Source organism: Patagioenas fasciata, chromosome 6 (genome assembly GCF_037038585.1).
Source record: "Patagioenas fasciata isolate bPatFas1 chromosome 6, bPatFas1.hap1, whole genome shotgun sequence".
In the NCBI taxonomy this organism is placed as follows: Eukaryota; Metazoa; Chordata; class Aves; order Columbiformes; family Columbidae; genus Patagioenas; species Patagioenas fasciata.
In genome coordinates this window covers 12084649-12106416 of record NC_092525.1, presented here as the reverse complement: position 1 = coordinate 12106416, position 21768 = coordinate 12084649, and the positions used below count along the sequence as shown (strand labels likewise).

Sequence of the window (21768 nt, the reverse complement as noted above, 5' to 3'; positions counted from 1 at the left end):
GTGGATAATTTTACTGGCACTACAGTGTGATTTCATTGGTGAGAAACATATAGACAGGCTTGAAGAAAAATCATTCTTAAGCCTCTGATAACTGTTTCTCCAATCTGTCTTCATTCTTTTGCATGTTTCTGGGATGATGGGGTAGTTTTTGGTGATGGAGAGGAAAACAGAGGAGATGCATCTGGTAGGGCTAAGCTACAACTAAGAAGGAATGGATAGAAAGATACTGATCACAGAATTTTAGGGATTGGAAGGGACCTGGAAAGCTCATCCAGTGCAATCCCCCCATGGAGCAGGAACACCCAGCTGAGGTTCCACAGGAAGGTGTCCAGGCGGGTTTGAATGTCTGCAGAGAAGGAGACTCCACAACCTCCCTGGGCAGCCTGGGCCAGGCTCTGACACCCTCACCATGAAGAAGTTTCTTCTCAGATTTAAGTGGAACCTCCTGTTTGTACCCATTACCCCTTGTCCTATCATTGGTTGTCACTGAGAAGAGCCTGGCTCCATCCTCCTGACATTCACCCTTTATATATCTGTAAACATTAATGAGCACTCCTCAGTCTCCTCTTCTCCAAGCTCCAGAGCCCCAGCTCCCTCAGCCTTTCCTCACACGGGAGATGCTCCACTCCCTTCAGCATCTTTGTTGCCCTGCGCTGGACTCTCTCCAGCAGTTCCCTGTCCTTCTGGAACTGAGGGGCCCAGAACTGGACACAACACTGATGTGCTTTTGGGCTTCAGCTCCAGGAGACACTTCTGACACTAGGTGTGAACATATTTTGAAAAACATTTATTTTGTTTGTATTGCTTACCTTGACCCAGCTTTTGCTGTTCAGCTGACTGTGTGGCAAACCATGCCAGCCTGCTCTAAAATAGACGACCAGAAGGAGAAGGCGTTTTGCCAGTTTGACCTTCCAGCCCATCCTTGTGATGGCTCAAAGGAAGGACCATGGAGGATTTGGTTCAGGGTCTGCTTGAAGCTGTGGTGCTGTCATGCTCTGCCTTCAGTGGTCTCTCTGTTTGAATATTCACTGGCAGAATGCAGGGCGTTAATAATCCGTCTGCTTAAAATCTTCTGATGGGGAAGATTGTCAGTGCAGGACATTTCTGTCATGTTAAGTGTATTGAACAGCCACAGAGAAACTGTCTGGATCCTGCAAGCTGTAATAACTCAGGTAATTCCTGACCTGGACAACAGTTTGCACACCGTTGTGTTAAAGCAACGGTTCCTCTTGTGAGAGCCAGTAGTAAAGAACAGTTTATTATGGGTAATATTTGTGACCTCAACAGGATCATTCTTGGATTTTCGCCTCTGGACTCAAATAGTTGCCGTAATAATGCATTTCATTATTCTGGGAAGGAAATTCCTTGTACGTGAGCTCTGACCTTATAGTTATTAGGTTTATCCTGTGCTCAACTTAGGCTAAATTCAGTTCTCACTCTGAAACTCATTGTTAAGGCTTCTTGCCCAGCATAGCGTTACTGGCAGACTAGAATGTTTGTCTTTTTTGCAGTTGACTCCTCTGCATTTAATTTCTTCTGAATCAGTCTAATGTCAGGGAAAGTACCTGTACTAAAACCCTGAGAGCATCTCTGATGTAGAGCAATGATGTTTCACAGAGTCACAGTATAGATGAGACTAAAAGAAACCTCCAGAGATCATCTTCACGCTCATAGTATATTTTTTTTCATGTTTAATTAGAATTTCCCACTTTTCAGTTTGTACCCGTTGCCTTTGTTCCCATTGTCCTTTTATTGTGCACCACAAAGAATCCATCTCTGCCTTCTTTATTCCTTCCCATCACGTTACAGTACTAAGATCCTCCTGAGCCTTCTCTGCTCAAGCCTAAGCAATCCCAGCTCTCTCAGCCTGCTCTCATATGGCAGATGCTCCGATCCTTTAATCATCTTAGCTCGTTGGACTCGCTCCAACATGTCCCTGTCTCTGAAGCAGGAGCCCAGCACTGGACCCAGCGGTGCCGGCCCAGTGCTGAGCAGAGGGGAAGGTCCCCCCTGTCCCCCCGCAGCCTGGGGTGCTGTTGGCTGCCATTGCTGCAAGGGCACATTGCTGGCCCTGCTGCTCCACCAGGACTCCCAGGTCCTTCTCTGCAAAGCTGTTTTCCAGTAGGTTGGCACTCAGGCTGTACAGCACAGGGTGATTCCTCCCCAGGAGCAGAACTTTGCATTTCCCTTTGCTGAACTTCATGAGAGTTCGTTTGGCTCATTTCTGCAGGCATTTTCCATGGATTTTTTGTCAGCAGGTCACCGACCCTATTCAGTGGCCAGCCCACATTTTGTAGAATATTTGTTTTGCTGCTTAATTACCTGTAAAAGTGCTTCTTGGTCCCCTTCATGTCTCTCACCAAATTCAAATCCAGACAGGCTTTGACCATCGTAAGCCTGTTTTTCTACACTAGGACAGTGTGTCTGAATTTGTCCCAACTCACCTGACCCTGCTCCCTCCTCTTGTATGCATTCTTTTTATCTTTAAGTTTTGTCAGAAACCCCTTGTTCATCCATGCGGGTTTCCTGGTGCCTTTGCTTGATTTCTTGCACGTTGTGCTGGATGGTTCTTGAGCTTGGATGAGCTCAACCAACTGTCCTGCACCTGTCTTCTCTGCGGGCCCATATCCCATGGGTTTCTCTGGAGCAGATCCCTGAATAGGCTGAATTCTGCTCTCCTGAAGCCTTATTCTGCAATTTACCTTATTTTCTTTGCCTTGGTTGTGGCTTAAGGCTTGGTTATGTGACTTCCTTGGCTTGAGCGTCAGTAGCGTTAATACCTCAGCCTGTGTGTGTGGTGATCTGGTTAGATTGCATGTGTCTGAACTTGAGATTTTTGTATCTGAAATTCATCCCTTGAATGAATCAAACAGACCAGGTCTGGGTAGTAGATACTAAATATTCCTGAAGAAGGCTATACTTTCTTTTGGCATGTCCTTAACTTATGTTTACTGGTACATCTGTTCCTTGTATGTGTCAGTCTTATGTACCAATACTGGTACTGATGTCATTAGTCTCTCTGGTTCTGATTGCTGACCACAGATTTATCTTAGAAAAACTTTGACTAGTTAGATGTCATTAAAGTGCCTCCGTTGCTAGACCCATATCTGTCCCCTTAGGTGAGCCTGGAAATGGGGCTTAAATTTGCACAGTCTAGCCATGCTCTGGATTTTTTCTTGAGATCATGGTGTAACGCAAGGCATTTCTTCATGGTAAAGCTGTCCTATCCTGTATGTATCCGCTAAAGAAAAACTAGCCTAGAGGAGCTGACTGCACAACTAGCCTAGGAATTATATAGCCTGTTCTGTTTCTTATAGCTCTGAAATCTGTTCAATATCCACAGGCTCATTAATGAGTTTTGTATACCTTGGATATACGCGTGCCACAAAGGGATTCTAGCAAGTGATCCATTTGCCTTTTCAGGAGTGGTTTTCTCAGCAGAGTTCATGCAGTACTTCAAGTTCTGCGTCTTCTCCCCACACTCAGTTACTTGTAAGCATTGGCTGTACCAGCTGATGTTGAAGGGGAGCGGATACACCACTCTTAAAAGCTGTACCTCAGACAGAATTGCAGAATAACATCTTAGTTAGCATCCAGTGTTCCTGGTCAGCACAGATGAAGTGCTGGCGAAAATACTTGCAAAGTGATTTTAGAGGGCTCTGGTTGCTGCTAGTCACTACCACCAAATTAGCTTAATTAAAACCAGCTGTGGGAAAGTGGTCTGCTGCAACTGATAAATCTCATTTCCTTCTCACGAGTGTCTGTGGGCCTGTAGCTGCTGATAACTGCCTGCTTGGATGCAGCGGGGATCTTAAGGTGGTTGCAGTTCTCTTCCATATGTGCAATTTTGAAGTTGGCCCTATATCCTGCTTTTGGCTCGCATTTCTCCATATGGAGTCCTTGGCCTTGAGATGCTCGGGTTTGTGTATCGTGTTGAATAGCATCGATTATGGTTGGTGTTGCCATTGGTTTGGGAGAATTAGTGGGTGTGTTTATTTTAGTATGGTTTAGAAAGAATGTCAAGGTTATCCAGCCTGAGAAAGCTGCTCTTTTTTTAAAGTTTAAAAACATCACAAAACCAAAAGAACCCCTTCTTCCACAGCCAAACTGTGACTTTAAAAACCTGCAGTGTAAGCCATTTAGAAACTTATGGTTTGCTTTCTCTGAATGACCAGCAGTCCTTTGTGTTTTGTGAACTGGTTTCTCAGGCCTCTGCATTATTCTTTATTTGTAGAATGCTCCACTTACAGCTCTCTCCTTTCACTTAATCCTCTCTTCCCTTGTCATCTGTTCAGTTGTGCAGGCAATTTCACAGTCACACTTATGTCCAAAAAGTTGCCTACATTGATGGCTTGTCACAAACCAATTCCATTTCTGAATTGATCCCAGACCTGCCAACATCAAGCTGTTGCGTTTTTTTGCCAGTCAAATGAAGTTGTGTTAGATGAGACAACTGTTTAAGAATAAGGTTAATAAAATGGCTGTTGCCTTTTACAAGGAGTCCTGCTAGTGGTATAATCCAGAAATGGTGAAACTCTAAAATTTGTGAATCCCAGTGAGCCTGTGAAATCTTGGCTGGGATTGAACTTCAGCAGGTGGCTGGAAATGCTAATAAGGAATGGGGTCTGCTGTGGAGCCCTGCGGAAGGTTTGTCTTTGAGATTACAGTGGGTTTTCTTTGTGGAAATTGAATTAATTTAAGAAAGAGAGTTGCTCTTGGCAGCTCTCAGTTTCTAAAGTTCCAGCTTTTGGTGGAGTTGGCAGTTTCACATGATCTTCATCAAAACCATTTGATGTTTCAGTGATGCTTGCACTGCTTATGTCGTGGTTTAACCCCAGCTAGCAATCCAAACCACGACAGCCGCTTGCTCACTCCCCCCGCATCCCAACAGAGGAGAGAATCAAAAGGGAAGGGAGAAACTTGTGGATTGTGATAAAAACAGTTTAACAAAATAACAAAGAATACCAGTATACTAATACTACTAGTAATGTATAACGTAAAAATGAAATATAAGTTATACTCAATGCAATTCCTCATGAACTGTGTCTGTGCTGAGGAGCCAGTCCTGGGAAGAGGGAGAGCACCCTGGTCCCAAACAGCCGATCCTGGAGAGAGAAAAGGCCAAAAAGGCAAAAGAGCGAACTAACAAAACTAACCAAATTAACAGAACTCCTGATCAGAACTCAGCTGGAACGGAGCTGAACCGAGTGGCCTAACCAGGTGGAGAATGTGACTCTGATTATTTATGAAGCACGGTGCTAATATTATGGAATATTCTCATTGATCAGCCTGGATGTCAATCAAGGTCTGTCCCATCCATGCCCCCCGCCCCAGCTGCCTCGCACCTACAGATACAGAGCCCAGAAAGACCTTGGTTTCCATACGATGGCTAAGTTATCAGTAAATTCTTAGAATCTCTGAATTCCAACTCAAAAACACTGGAAAGATACTCAAAGAAAACATTAACTCTAGCTACAAAAAGAAGTTTCTAATTGCAGGAAGAAAATTAACTTTATTTCAGTCAAACCAGCACGTGGTGGTTGTTGGATTACTGTTCTTAAGTGAACTGTTTCCTTGTCTTGATATTTTGATTAAAGTAGTCCATTGATCTGGGTTGGTTTTTTGCTTTGTGTTATTGGGGTGGGTTGGATGGTTTGTTTTTCCAAGTCCCCTGGAAGTCTGTGTGGCCACTCAAAAGAGCTAATATGGGTATTTCGGGGCGTAACTGAACAACGTAATCATTGCACATTGTATTGTGGCAGATCTGAGAAAAACGCGAATGTGTGTGATCAAACAAAAGGTGTTGCTTCGGTAGTCACCTTTCTACTGAACTTGTAACATTTTAGTTTGTTTCCTTTGATATTGTTCCAGAATAAAATAATAATGTTATGTGTTATGCTTGCTTGTTGCAAACTTGCAAGAGACTTTGTGGCTTTCTCAAATAGGGTCATCCAAGGCTTTCAGACTCAGTTTAGTACTGACCCTGATCACACTGCTCATCTGCGTGCAGTTCTCTGCTAATTTACTCTTTTAGTTTTGCACACAAGCTTTGTATCACTGTAATCTTCTTTTCTGACAGAAGAGGATCTTTTCAATACAATTTATCTGTGGACAGTAAACGTTGTGACTGGAAGTGAGATGCCTCTCTTTTGAGTCCGTTCCCTGCTTGGGGCGGTGCAGCTTGGCTGTGCTGTTAACCACTGCTGACTGGGAAACTACACCATGGGTTATTTTCTGTAAAGAACACTTGCTTGCCTTGTGAAACAATTAGTTAGGTGCTCAGCGGTTTAATACTATAAATCCTAGAATGGAGCCAGTGTTTCTTAGTGTTGAACCTTCCGGGTGCCTTTGTTTTCTCACTGGCTTGTTTCTCTGCCAAGTGCTATTTTAAAGAGATTCATTGTGTTTTTATATGTGGTGTGATAGAAGGAACACTTTTTCTTTACATCGTCGTCTCCAGCTGTATTTGTCCAGGGCCTGGATGGTGTGATGATCGACTTCTGCTATCTGAATAACTTCTTCATTGTCCTGCAGTTTCTGCAGATGGAAATGAGGTGCTGGTTACAGTATTTAGTCCACCTCTGGGTTATTTTTCTTACGTTTTGATGAACCAATTTTTTTTCTTCAAATCAAACACTTCTATAAAAGAAAACAACAGGAAATGAGAACCTGTATATGCACTGTTCAAAGTTACTGTGGTCTGGGTTTGTTTGTTTGGTTCCTCCAAGTATGGGAGCATTCATAGTCAAGCAGATACTCTGGGAACAGAAAAGCGTTTGTTTTTGGCATCCTATAGGATGCACAGATGACTTCTGGAAAGTCTTAATTTCAGATTTGCATGTCTCAATGTTTGTTTGGTTTTATGTGAGGCTTTTTGCATAGACATAGTGCCCTTTGTAGACCAGTTAGTGTGGCTGGAAGGTGAGGATAAGCTGAAGGCATGCAAGTTGCTCTTCAAGATATTTGGTTTTGAAAGAACACATGCTCGGTATCACTCTGTATATATCTACTACCTATGAAATCACATACTGTGTAAGACCTCTCCAATCCAAATTTTACTGCGTGTTTTGGAAACCTAATGGGTTTAAGGATTTAATGGGCCAGAAACCTCTTCAGATTTTGGAATCGGTTGTGGCAACACTAGTAAGAACCAAGCAAAAACCCCTAAACTTCCCCCTGGCCCCAAACTGCCAAAAACATGAGTGAAAAATTGATCCAACAAACTTTCTGTTTGATATTACCTTTCACATTAACAAATAGTCTGGGTTCTTCTAATGCAAAAGAAAGTAGAGCATTGCCATTTTCTAGAGATGATGCCTACGAAGCGCTTGTATTCAGTAGGCATTTGATGCTCTTACACTTTTCTTGTGGCTTATTCCTTCCCGTCATTTGTTTGTGTTCTGGGCAGACATATGAGGCATGAGAAGTGTCGCTATGAAGCTGCACATCTGAACTTGTTGGCAGTTATTCTGGCAGCTGGGCCAGATGTTGCGTGCTTTAAGGCTTTGGGAGGCTTTTGAGCGCTGGCTTAATATCATAAGTAATAGATCATTTTTGAACAAACTCAGGAATGTGAGTTTCTTGACGGAAGTATTTGTATTTCTGCTTTTGAGGAAAAAGAGGATTCTGAGAGCTAGCTTGGAAAAAACAGCACACAGAAAAAGCTTTTCCTGTACCAAGGAGAGGTAGGAAAACATGGTTGAATGGCTTCAGGAGGGATAAAACCAAGACCAGGCTACTGAAATAGTTGTGATCTGTAACCTTCCTGTCCAGTATTCTTGTTTGAACTAAGTAATGGCTATACTAAAGATTATTGGACACATTCCATGCAGAATGACAGGATTTACTGTTGAATCAGTCGTTTTCTGTCTTGTCAGTGGTTAAATCGATCTATCCTCTAAATATTCCTAATAGTTAAATCCAACAGTCATACACAGGTAAATCCAAATACAGTTTCTTCTGTGCCCCCGATATAGCAAATGTACAAGTTTGCTATTCATTTTAACTATAAAGACAGCGCATTGTTTTGTTACTGAGATTATCTAGGGAACACTAGTAGTGACAGTTTTAAAATAAATGTGTTACTTCATAATTTTAAAGTATTAGCTGGAGTTATACAGTCAGAAGAAGATACATATTCTGAACCTAAAGCAAGTGCTTTACATTTGAGTACACAAATACTGTATTTCTTGATGAAAATAGTGAATCATTCAGAAACAAAATATGGTTTCAGTTCATATTGCTTTGGTTGCTGACTGGTACTACCACCGATGCTCAAGAAGATGATCTAGAACTGAAATGGTATTAACTTCCTTACCCACATTTTCACATTTGTTCTTGTGTACTTCCCCAACTGCCAATATACATTTTCTGTCTTGCCACATGGATTTTAAGCTTAGAAGAGATAAGTATTGCTGGTTTGTAATTTATTGCATGTTCCACTATGGAATCTGGGTGTATGGCTGACTTAGCGCTACAATAATAACTGAAACCAAAATACGAGACTTGGCTTAGGAGGACATGAGCTGTTTGAAATACTGAGGATCTGCTTGGGATTAATTACAGGATTTTTTCTCTGTCAAGACAAAAACCTCTCAGATACCAGCTTTACTGGTACAGTTTGACTTGTTTGTGACTTTATGGTAGATCTGTGCCTTCTCCACAGTCGTGTTCCTCAAAGCCAAGTATGTTTTCATTGAACTTCTGCAGCACCTTGATCTCCCATTCTTCTTTGTATTTGGGGACTGTTTGTCCATCTCTTCGCAGCCTGGAAAGCTTGGAGCCAAGCACCGTGTTGTCCTTGTGCTCAGAGTTTCATTGGTCATGGCACTGCAAAGTTATGTAGTAGATCCGAATAAATACTCATCTTATGAGCAAAACATACCAGCCCTTCCTGCTCCCAAACAGTTATTTGGGTGCTGCTAAAGACAATAGCAATGTAATATCCTTCTGAAGCATTTGCCAGCTGGCGCAGGACACCACATCTTTTCATTCAGTTCATTCATTGCAGGATAAAGAAAATTGGCACGCTCAGAACATTTTAAAAATACATCTGTTTGAAAGATGAGTGATGTTTCTTGCTTAGTTAATTTGCCACTTCGTTACAAACATCCTGATGGAAAAGGAGCAATGTACACAACAGCAAGTGTAGAAGTTGGTTAGGTTCTGTGAAATTAATATAAACTCATTCAAGCAATATTACCACACTTTCAAGTTCTTTATCACTAAGAGTTGTAGTGTCAATTAAATAACAGGAAATTGAGAGTTAGCTAATATTTAGATCAGAATTAAATTTTTCTGGATTTATCATATTTCACACTGACACACTCTCAAACGAAGGTGAATCTTGCCCCAAGCACCAGTCCGTTCCCTCATCTCCGTACTGATCCACATACAGCCGGGTGGCACACAGGACAGTGCAACACAACCACCACAGTGCAGCCTTCTTTTATGACAATTTATTGAAGCACAAAATCCAGAATTTATTGGAATTGTTCTTTACAATCAGATGTTTCCTGTTGCTGAAGATGTGTCCTGTTGCTGATGGACTTTTCCCATGAGGGGAATAAGAGAACTTTGAACTGGTATCTCCTGTGAGTTGGAGGCAGCACCAGACTGAAACTCTCCATTCGTGTGGTTGGTTTGCCAAAACTTGCAGTCCCTGTGTTTACTGCTCTTAGCTCGCACATCTGTGATTGGGAAGTGCGCCTGTGCTGTATGTTGTCTTTATCAATATCTGAGATGAGGAATATATGATGTTAGAATAACACTGTTCAAACAATACACTTGATCATAACTTCTTATGGTGTCTAAGCATGGGAACACTCCCAATGGTTTTTCACCCAATATGTATGTAGGAGCTGAGATTACCAGTAAGAGAGATCTTGTGTGTGTTTCCTTTGCCCTTCACTTGTCTTGTGTAAAGTGGTGCACAGGGGATGTTATAATGAGTGCCTTGAGTTTGGAACAAGAACATGGGTGACTTGGAGCATCGTTGAGGCCATGATACAGGAGATATTCTTGAGAGAATATATATACATATATATATGTACAGGAGATATATTTGAGAAGGGAGGCCTCAGAGTGTCCATCTTGCTGTGTTCAGGAGAAGATGGAGACATACAAAAATCAGTTGTGTTATAGAAGAAAAAGCTTAGTGAAGCAGAATAAATGAAGCAGTGGGGGTAAATACAGCATTAATGCTGAAGCAGGACACTTAATAAATTAGTAGCATAGCGTTTATCATTATACTGAAAAAATGGCTTAGCCCTTCCTTAAATCTGTCTTCAGCAGCTAAAACAAAGCATTAGGAAGTGAAGGATACTCAGTCAAGTGTATGTGCAGGCAGGGAATACTACAATAATGTAACAACAATAAAATAATTCATAAAATATCCTCTTATGTTTGGGAAATTAGAGGAATATGCTTGACATCTGTTTGGAGGAAAAAACCAACAAACACAGAAAAGCAAACAAACATGAATTACAAAAGATGTCACTTCTTTGTGTGTGAATACTTGCTTATATTCTTGTCTCTAAATTTGTCTGTTCTTAATTGGTGGGGTTTTGGGTGTTCCTTCTTGTGTTTAATAGTCACATACTGGCTGGGATTAATTTTTCTCCTTGTGTAGCAGTTAGCACTGTGATACCTGACTTAATTAGGACCTTTGGGCATTTTTCTAGATTTTTTTGATTTATTAGACCAATCAATTGGTCCAATTAGATTGGTTTCTGTATAAAATCTGTCTATTTTATTAAACTGCCTGATAGATCTGTTTGGAAGAAGCAGTGAGCATTCAGGTGCAGAGGCTCCTCTGGGTATGACTCAGAGCAGAGTGAGCCAGGCTAAGTTTAGATGAGGAACTGCTGCTTTGTGTTTAACTTAATGATGTTAATTGATGAGTCTGAGAGAAAAATAATTAGGTGCCACCTGTAGATTAGAGGGGAGTATTACCAAAAACTGGAGAAAGTGATTTCTTCCTTGTGACAGAGGTGTAGGGAACAGTCATATAGATTGAAGCATGATGTATGTGGTGAGTGCATGAGGCCGAAGAAGAACATTCTCAGTCAAGTGTGACCACAGCAACTCCAGCAGTTTGTTTTCTAGTTTTAGTAAAATGTCTTTTTCTATGTGTGATTGTTACTGGTAACGTATTGTTGCTGTTTCTAATGTATATTCTTAGTTTTCAGATACTCATGTTTTTGTTGTGCTCCTCTTTTCAATGGCAAAAGTTGATTTGATCTCTGCTTGTATTTGAATTTATTATTCCAATGCTCAGATAAGAACGTTTCAGCTTTGTCTGTGTGAATGGAGGGTGAAACAAAGATACAGTTCGAATAAAAGGGCTATGGTATGTTAGCATGGTGTTTAAGGGTTGTGTACCTGTCCTTGTTTGTACTGGAAAATAGAAAGGCTGTTCATTGCGTTGCTAAAAGATGCTTATCTTCTTAGTGATTTCTGTAACGCTGCCTTTTCTGTATCTTAGCTCTTGGGCTAGTATTTATGGCATGGTATTTTGTTATCTGAATCAGAACATTTTAGCTCCATTGCTTCGGAGATAAAAGTGTTGTATTTTTGTCCAAATCTGAGGACGGGTGTTCCTGCTTTGATATCTAAGCGAGATCTCTGAAATAGAACTGAAAGTATTTAGTTCAATTCTGTGAATATAAGAATTATCCAGAGTTTTGCATAGATGCAATAAGAGTGGGGTTTTTCCAAATGTTTCTTTTTGAAGCAGGGGAAGTTCTGAGATGAATCTTCTTGCCAAATGAATCTCAGTGTTACCATGTTGAAAAGTAGCATTGCTTTTGTGAACTTAATTTTCTGGCTAGATGAAACATAAGGGTAGTTTTTGTTACTACTGGCCTTTGCATCATTAAGTTATGAAGCTTTTTGTGCATTACTGGTGTTGTCTCTGGTATATGTCATGTTCTAGAATATTGATTGCAAATGGAAAATGCATGTTGATGGCTAGTGAGGGGTGTTTGATCCTGTCCTTTTCAGCACTTTGGTGAAGAAGGGAGACAGCTGAATGACAGACACTTTTTGTTAGGAATGGTCTTATTTCACAGGAAAAACAGCATCTAAAATATTTCTCTTCATTCTGACTCTGAATGAAAACTTCATTCTTTAGTGTTATTACTGCAGTTGCCATTCCCAGTCCAGGTGATGGAGCTCTGCAGGATATCTGGTCCCTGATCAAGCTCCGGAGGTAGAAATTACATGAAACGTTATTAAATATAGGTTGCAGTTCTGTAGGAGTCCATGCGAGTATCTGGAGAGCAGGATATGGAATGAGAAACTTAACAGTGATTGTGCATCCGATAAAACAACACAGACCTCAGAGCCTGTGTCTCTGTATGAGGATGTGCCAAATTACAGCCTTATGTTGCGATGTATTATTGTATTCCCTGTTTGGCTCGGTCTGTGGAGCAAGTATTGAGGCTGTGTTAAGCCTTTATTATTAAACTCTTATAACTCCCGTGGGACTGATGGTTTGTGGTTTCTCAGGACCACTTCCAAAGCAGCATGCAATCATTTTTTTTAACTGATTTTTTTCTTTTTTTCCTGGGGAAGTTGGTTTATTGCTCAAGTCTGGTTTTGTTTTTCCTTTTAAAAAATGTTATTGGTTCTTTGCTTTCCAATAGGATGAGACAAATATCTCCAAATCCTTGCAGGGAGAATCTGTAAACAGCAAAAAATTAGTGGCTTCTCAGAGGGACTTAGTGTAAAAGTCTTAACTGAAATTCTCAGACTGCACTTAGGTAACATACAGGCTACATACAGTTCTCAATTAAATGTAGATTATATTTGCTGTTCTCATTCTGTGTTGCCAATGCTTGTTTCCAGTTCGTATATTGCATTTTCATCAATGATGAAGTCAAAGCAAGGACAATATTTGCATTGGAAGTTGATCCATGTATTTGCTCTTACATGATTTCAGGAACTTTACACAATTGGGCTCTAAGAGCTGTTTACGCACATCTCTCCAGTACTAATGCACATTATTAAATGTTTATCCTATGGTGTCCATATCTATTTCTTGGAGCATGAAACTTAAGAATTTTCCAATGTGGCCTTATTTCTTTCTGTCTCTTACAAACCTGCAGGTTGTTGGTCAGGATCATCCCTCCCTTATAAAAACCCACACATTCATTTCTTTTTCTAGTCAGAGACTAAAATAGTGGAAAAGATATGGCAATCTGTAAGGAATAGCAGTTAAATAGTTATCCGGTGTACAGAAATGCCTAGACTTAAGCTGCACAAAATATGCAGCAAGGTAATTTAAGTTGCATGTGTTGGGGACAGGGGAGTGTGGCGTGGAGTTATCCAGGCCATGAGAAAGCTCATGGCTAACAAAATAAACAGGATTTGCTGGAGACCTAAATGAGGGACACTGGAGTGGAAAGGGGGTGTGCGTGCAAAGAGGAGAGACGAGGGGTCAGCGGCACTTGGAGCGCATCCCTTGTGTAGAAATACAATCCATCCCCGTACTCGTGTGACTTATCTGGACTGCGTAGTAACCGTGGTGTAAGCGCAGCAACAAATGCGGCCAACTCAGATTTGCAGGATTTTTTTACCTTCACAACAGAACTCTGCTAATCTATTTGTGTTCCTCCACAGGCAAGTTCAGCTCTGCTTGCAGTTTGGAGCTTTGCTGGGACAGAATCTGAGTTTGTTCCCAGAGCAGCATTGAGTCTCTTTGCACAGTTTGTCCTGGAGCTCCTGGTTCCTGAGCCAAACGGGCTCCTTGTCTGTGTCTGTATGAGGAGCTCTCCTGGCAGAGGGTGCCAAAAGAGCTGGGTTTGTGGGGGATGATGGGCAGATTCATGTGTTGGTCCCATTTTTGATACTCTAGCTGGATGGTGGGTGGGAGGGGAAAGTGACCCAGAACATTGGTCCCAATGCAGCTTTGACCCAGAGGTGACACAAAGTGACCCAAAGCAACTTCGCGGTCTGGCTGGTGAGGTCTCAGCTGTTGTTATTCCTGGCACCAAGTACCTTCTGTATGAGTATTTCTGCTATCTTTGCTGCTTCTGGTGGATTGGGTCAGATCCAGAATTGCATTTGGATTTTGCTGTATCTTGTTTTCTTCTTTAAACCGCTGTAGCAACTGAAAAAATTATTGTATTATAGCTAACATGAAAACAGATGTTGAAGGCTGGCATTGTGGTGTGTGCAGCCTTAAGCTGTGCATATTGGCAAGCTATTTGGCGTCAGATTTCATGATTTTGGGCATAGAGGCTGCTCATCAGTTAAGAAGGCAGGAGGAAAACACATTTAAGCTACTTTATGGAAGTAGCTGAAAGATTAGGGATTGCTCCTTCAGACATGAACACTTCTTGGCACCTAAAGCAAGGAGGCATGCAAGTGGGTATGTTTTACATTGAAACTTATTATGTTTTGAAAGTAGAGCCTTTGCAAATTGACTTTGAAAGATGGAGCGAGTCAGGGGCTTGGGGAAGGTGCTGGGTACAGACTGAGCAGCCACTTTGTCTCTGGAAATATAGTCTAGAAAGCCGGGAGGATTATAAACTTGAGTGATGGCTGGAAGAGATTTGAATCTAGAAGCAAAGAAACCTTTGTTCTTTTGCTCATGGAAGCAGGACTCGGTGTATTTGCAAATAAATCCAGCTTACCTCAAAGAAACGCACATCTCCATCAACATCAGCTGTAGCTCTGAGTCTGGCTGAATTGAGGAGCTGTCTGGGTGGGAGGAAGGTGACACGTGATTATCCTCTGAGCCTTTTTCAGCTTGATAGATTCTTCCCTTTTGACATGTTAATGCCAGAAATAAACACAGCGTTTTAATAAAGGTCCATGGTTTATGAAATTACTTGTGAGGGCGGAGGGGGAATTGACTGTAATATCGATTATTCACAGTGAATTTGGTGTTAAAACTGTGACACTGATAGTCACATGGAGGGCTGGAAAAGGAGCTCACATGCTTGTAATATTTTTGTTTATAGGAGGAAGATAATGTTCTCAGTTAAGGGAATGAAACATTATACTATTTTTGTGGGCTGCAATAATGGTATTAATTAGGTGCTCGCCATGCTTTTCAGCCATTCTTAGTTAAGTCCCAATATTTCACACGGAGTGTTTGAATGCAAAATATATTGCAGGAAAATGAACAACATTTAAATTTGGCGTTAGCTACAAAGCAATACTTTATGTTGATAAAAATCTCAACAGTTTTTTAAAAGTAGAACCCCACGGAGATACTTAAGAATTAATTGATGGCAGATGAATTTAACGCAGTTAAAATGAATTAAGCCCCTTGCTATTTAGAATAATATAAAGATGTCTGAATTTTATTCCCAAAAGAGGAAATACAGTTGTTAAGTCCAAATGGATTTTTATTTTTATTGGAATAAGTTTTGCGACTAGTCATACCCTTCTTTTCTTCTTTTAATGTTACTACCATAGTGTTGGATCTGTGACAGCACAGACCTGCTGCTTAAAAATTAAGTCCAGTTAAATGAACAGTTTTACTATGTTTATTTTGAAAATTAGCACTTTCTTATTGAATTTGTAAAAACTAACATAAGCACGAGGATGATGTACAGTATGGAAAAGCCAAGGGCACGGTCCTGTGGGAAGTGTCAGTGTGTGTGACTGCAGCCTGCCCAAATGTAAGGGGGTGCAGTGGGACCTTCACCTCTGCTCTGCGCACTCAATCCGATGGTGCTTGGGCTTTGTGCCTTGTGCCAAGGTGGCTGATCACATCTTAACCCAACTTACTATCCTGGTTTCAGCTGGGATAGACTTAATTTTCCTCCTAGTAGCTGGTGTAAAGCTGTGTTTTGGATTTAGTATGAGAATAGTGTTGATAACACACTGATGTTTTAGTTGTTGCTAAGCAGGACTTTTCAACTTCTCATACCACCTTGCCAAGGAGATGATGGGGAGTGCACAAACGTTTGGGAGAGGACACAGCTGGGACAGCTGACCTCAACCAAAGGGATATTCCATACCATATGGCATCATGCTCAGTATATAAAGCTGTGGGATGAAGAAGGAAGGGGGGATGTTCATAGTGATGGAGTTCGTCTTCCCAAATAACCATTATGCATGACAGAGCCCGGCTTTCCTGAAGGTGGCTGGACACCTGCTTGCCCGTGGGAAGCAGTGAATGAATCCCTTGTTTTGCTTTGCTTGCGTGTGTTGCGTTTGCTTTACCTGTTAAACTGTGTTTATCTCAACACACGAGTTTTCTCACTTCTACCCTTCCCGTTCTCTCTCCCATCACACTGGGGTGAGCAAGCGAGTGGCTGTGTGGGGCTTCATTGCCGGCTGGTGTTAAACCACGGTAGTTACAAAGACAAACTTCAAGGGATTCGATCTATTCATTTAGCTGAAGATGAAAGGCAGTTCAGCTATTGCTGTGTCAATTTAAAGCTTCTCATTCCATAAAATTATTAATTCTATCATGGTGGTTTGTTCTTTGCTGTGTTTTACCCATTGACAAGTTGTCTTTAATTTTTGGGCTCAATTCTTCTCCACTGGTGCTGGAGCAGGATTCGATAGACTTTCTCTTTCAGTTGGGATTGGCATCAAAAGGAGGTGGCTTACAACCAAAATAGGTTTTGGTTTGTTTCAAGTAAGAATAAAGCTGGAAAAAACCCCCACCATGTTGCATTTCTGCTTGAAATAGAATATCAAATTATTACTGATAAATTTTGTGAACAGGTTCTTGTCGGGGATAGTGGTACATGAGAAATATGAATGACTAATACAGTGATCCTGATCCATGGGGTGACCTAAGTGCATGCAGGCAATAAGGGTTTCTATGTGGCAAAATGTCAAGTTGCATGTATAAAAATTAGGAACCGTAAACCACAACTGAAGCAAAGTGAACCCCATCATATGAAACAATGACTAAAAGTATTGGGCATTAACTAGTAAGCAAGAGTTGTCATTGTGATCGTGGCTTAGTAAACAGTGTCAGGGAAGAACTGATCAGAACAGGTGAGTCTCCTAAGTGGGGACAAAATATTGATCATGCATTTAATAAGAAAAAGCTCTCCAGTCTAGCAGTCAAAAGGATATTATGATTCAGTTTTGGTAAAGTCACCCAAGCTTATAAGGCATAAAATGGAATTACTTTCAATAAATTGTAGCTACTTTTTTGGGTAATGACACTGTGATTTGTTGCATACTCCATCATTCTGCCTTTGCTAGATGCCTGTTGTTTTGTCTGCCTGGTGAAGAAGTTGTTCTGCTTCCTGGCAAAAGGGTGCACAAGGAGTTATTTAAGCAAAATAACGAGAAAATGTTACAGCAAGAAATGGTGCTAAGAAAAAGGGGAAAATGAACTTGTACTCTTGTGTTACAGATTCAGTGGTTCTTTCCTTTGACTCCGTTGGACATACAATAGGCTCAGGTACAACATTGCCTTCTTCTCTATCTCCCACCTCATGACAAGGCTTCTACTGAACTGGGCATGGTGGCCATGTTGGGAGGCAGGTCACTGAGTCAGACTCTTGTGGGAATCAACCACCTATCCAAAGTGGGTAAATAGGTCCTTTCCTAAGTGTAGTGGAATTATTAAGGGTCTTAGTGTGACATGAGGATTAATACGTGGAACTCCTTCTATTACCCCACAAAGCAGATGACCTGGGCATGTTATGTGCATTAGTGATACACAGTTTGTGCTTCTTTTCTCATGTGAAAGGCATTGAGATGATGTCACCCACCAGCTGAAGAAAAACTGTTCCATGCTACTAGGAGAGTTTCTCAGCTAAACAAACAGTTGAGTTATTTGGGGAAAGACATCAGGAATGCTTCCAGGAAGGAGAAGGCAAAAGAGTTGTAGCTAAACAAATAGGGCTGGAAACTTCTTTTTCTTTGGGCGGAGATTGACCAGTATTGTTGAACTCCAGGGCAAATCCTGCCCAATCTAATTTCCTTTGCAACCTGAGCACGACTTTCAATTAAACTGAACCAGAAATCAAAAATTCCTTTGTGTTGGGGGCACTTCATGAAACCAATAACTATCCACTTGGCTGTGTGTTATACACAAGTTGCAGCCAAGGCACACATAGTGAGCACAATACTTGATGAAACTCAGTGTACAGTGTATGTATAATGATATATGAAGTGCAAGGGAAAGGCTAAGAATTACTCTTAAAACCCCATAACACTTAAAAGATGGGGGGATTTAATGTTTTGCAGAAAAGAAAAAATAATCCCAGTGAAGGTTTTGTATTTTATCTTGCTTAGTGACCTTTCCTCTTAGGTTGATGGGGGAATGTGCTGCCTTCCAACATAGCACCTGTCTTGGCCTGCACAGTTTGATAGAGAACCTGCTGCTTGACACTAACGGCAAAGCTTGGACACAGATTTCTGATTTACTAACCCCTGAGCTAGCGGTAGTAACTTGCTTTGTTTACAGCACCACAAACGCTTTCTGCTCTCCCTGCATCTTCTCTAAAACTTCTATCTGGAAATGGATCTCTTGTGGATGTGTGGTCAGATGTGAGAGTATCTCTAGGGTGCAAAGTGGAGATGTTGTTGTGTTTATGGGGGGAAGAGACCCTCTATTAACTCTTTTCTACTAATTGATACCAGTCATAACTGAAGTGCATTGTTGCCTGCCTCCTTATGCATTGGATGATGGTTTCCTTAGTCTGCAAAAGTAGAGGGGAAGTTACATAGGTTTGAGATATGAAATCAGTGAGTAAAATTCAGGGAAATATAGTTACAGCCAAGTATGTCTGAAGCAGCATAACTACACTGGAGTTATGCTGGATTGATGTTGATAGAGCTGATACCAGAATCTGCCCTGGAGTGAACCTTTTTAACATATTACCTACTACGGATTTTCTTTTCCTGAAGCTATTTTGGCTTCTAACTGTTGTGACAACAGTGAACCCTGTGGATAGCTTCCAGTCAGGGTACCTATGGAGTTAAACATTGTGTTATGATACTACCAATAGGGTGGTAAACTTAGTTATGAAAAGGGATTCAGCTGCTCCATGTCTTTTGGAGTTTGGGGGGGGTGGAGATGAGCTGATGTCATCCAACAGATTGTCTGGGTCTGTTTTAAAAGCACTAATCTTGCTTCTGCTTTTGTATTGCAACTCAAGCTTGGATTGGGAAGGAGTGAGGCAGTAAAATTTGATCTTGGGTAAACCCTTCCACGGCAACGGGATTAAATTTCTTCATTGAAGAAATATGAAGAAAACTCATATATTTGAGAAGGGAGGCTCAAGAGTGTCCAAGAGACCTGTGTGTTTATTGCTTTCATATTTAGTACTTTGCCTTCGCTGTGCTGCAAATGTTAACTTGCTCTGAACTGCTATGTGTAATAAGATGTCAAGATGTGTGGTATCTGTCCAACTGAGGGATAGCTTTCCTTGTTGAACAGGGAGGAGAGAGAGAAAAACTGTGGCTATTGTGCTCCCGCTGTCCATCCCATCTCACCCTGCTGCAGACCCAGGAAAAGCCAGAGCCCAGAAAGAACCCACAGAAACAATGGCAGCTCCAGGCCCAGCCATTCCTAGTAGGTGACCTTTCAGGTTGGGGTAAGAAGGGACTAAAGTTACATACTTTGAAACATAAAAATATGTATACCTTCTTTTTTTATTAGTCACAATTAAACAACTGTGAATAAGTCTCCCTGCTAAGGTTTCATGCTGCTTAAAACTAGTACTTATTGACTTATATTTGCATATTAGACAGCTTCTTCTAAGTGCTCATTTGAAATTGTTAATCGTGCCATGTGAAGGGCAATGTCTTGTTGCAGCTTTTGTATTTTATTTGAATTAACTGTTCTTATCTTAGTTTTTCCCTTAATTCTTGGTCCCACATGCAAATCTCAGGTTTCAGGGAGGCTGGAAATCTGTTCTTCTGTATCTCAGATTAATGACACTCCATAGGTTATTCTGGATAAGCTTTCTGAACTGTGTGTTCGGAAGGTCATCTGGCTATGGAGCCTCAGAGTGCTGCTTCATGGGAGATTATTAACCTAGAGGAATCACAGAATCCCAGAATGTCAGGGGTTGGAAGGGACCTTGAAAGCTCATCCAGTGCAATCCCCCCATGGAGCAGGAACACCCAGCTGAGGTTCCACAGGAAGGTGTCCAGGCGGGTTTGAATGTCTGCAGAGAAGGAGACTCCACAACCCCCCTGGGCAGCCTGGGCCAGGCTCTGCCACCCTCACCATGAAGAAGTTTCTTCTCAAATTGAAGTGGAACCTTTTGTGTTCCAGTTTGAACCCATTACCCCTTGTCCTATCATTGGTTGTCACCGAGAAGAGCCTGGCTCCATCCTCATGACACTCACCCTTTATATATGTGTAAACATTAATGAGGTCACCCTTCAGTCTCCTCTTCTCCAGCTCCAGAGCCCCAGCTCCCTCAGCCTTTCCTCACACGGGAGATGCTCCACTCCCTTCAGCATCTTTGTTGCCCTGCGCTGGACTCTCTCCAGCAGTTCCCTGTCCTTCTGGAACTGAGGGGCCACAACTGGACACGATATTCCAGGTGTGGTCTCACCAGGGCAGAGTAAAGGACTTAAGAATCAAACATGCTTGGAGTGAAACTGGACTGTGTGAGGTTCATTCTGTGGTCTGGCCATCAGAAGTCCACATGTTTTTGTGATTCTATTCACAAAAATACAAGGTTTAAGCAGCAAAGATAAATGTTTGATGTCTAGGCCAGTGTTTCAGCTGAAAACTTTCCAGAAAGGAGGGTCTCAAGCTCTAATCTTGGGAAACATTGAGCAGGACACAGGGTGTTTGAAGAGGACTGGATTTAACTTGTTTGCTGTACACAGCTAGTAGTACTCTTTTTTTTTTTTTCCTGTTTGTTTTGTTTGACTTCGTTGCTAGCAAATCAAACATTGGACCTTCAAAGTCTGATTTATACCCCTGCTATTTTTGTTCAAGACTTTTTCTACCTCCTGTGTCTGAAAGCAAGCAAGTTAAATTTTTCCTCTCCAAGCCTCATCAGGATAGGAGTGCATTGAATGTGCAACTTTCCCGTCTGCTAATGTGTTTGCTAGAAATATGGAGGTTCTAAATACCTTATCGCTGTAGGCTCGCACTGTTGTTAGACATGTTTGGTTGCAGTGCTGGCCACTGGTTGTATAGCATTTGTTCTCATTGCAGGCTTAAAATGCAAGAGTTCTAGCATCTCTTCTCAAACAACCAAGTATTATCTAGGTCTCGCTCAAATTGTTTGAATATTTTAGATTTGTTGTTGCTTTCTTCTTTTCAATTTAACTTCTTAATCTTTATAAAAAGTTTGGCTCGATTTATCTGCTGCAGCTCATGTGCTTGTGAAAGCCCATGTGCAAGACCATGCTTCCAGATGCTGAGGTCATTATGGTAGTGGGGTAGTCATCTGAGAGTTTAAATCCATGCTCATTTAGGAGTTTACTGTTAGTAATTCCTTATGCTGAAGTCCTTAACCATCTTGCGAGAACCTCTGAGAACTGTGTGTTTCCTTCAGCTGCTGAAGATGCTCAGATGACCATTTGTAAGGAGGAGGACCCTGTGTCTGTCCTCCTAAATACAACTCCAGATTAAATTTGGTGACCACTTTCCTATGTTTTGGATGCAGAGCAGTATGGATAGAGGTCATGTATAGGAATGCAACTGGAATCATCAGGTATCAAATTGGTAGAAAAGTGGCAGATTCCTAGAGTGAGAGAAAAACTTTGGTGACTTGCAGAAGACCTTTGGCTGTTCTTTGGCATTCTTGATGAGAATCTGGTAGTAGAGGTGGCTACAATCACAAACTCTGGTCTCTTCCAGATTCA

At 41.5% G+C, this 21768-nt stretch overlaps 1 protein-coding gene across 8 annotated transcripts in view; it reads left to right on the top strand.

The window, feature by feature from the left end:
* Positions 1–21768, top strand: part of ST3GAL3 (ST3 beta-galactoside alpha-2,3-sialyltransferase 3) — a 195720-nt gene that overhangs the window by 30141 nt on the left and 143811 nt on the right. For 5 of the 8 annotated variants that reach the window (XM_065841848.2, XM_065841849.2, XM_065841852.2 and 2 more), the window contains exons 3-4: positions 17339–17386; positions 19373–19507. The exons of 2 other annotated variants lie outside the window; for them this stretch is intronic. In XM_065841848.2, coding sequence (XP_065697920.1) covers positions 17339–17386; positions 19373–19507 — 183 coding nt within the window. The remainder of the gene's footprint in view (positions 1–17338; positions 17387–19372; positions 19508–21768) is intronic. One more of the 8 variants, XM_065841851.2, reaches the window with a different exon arrangement.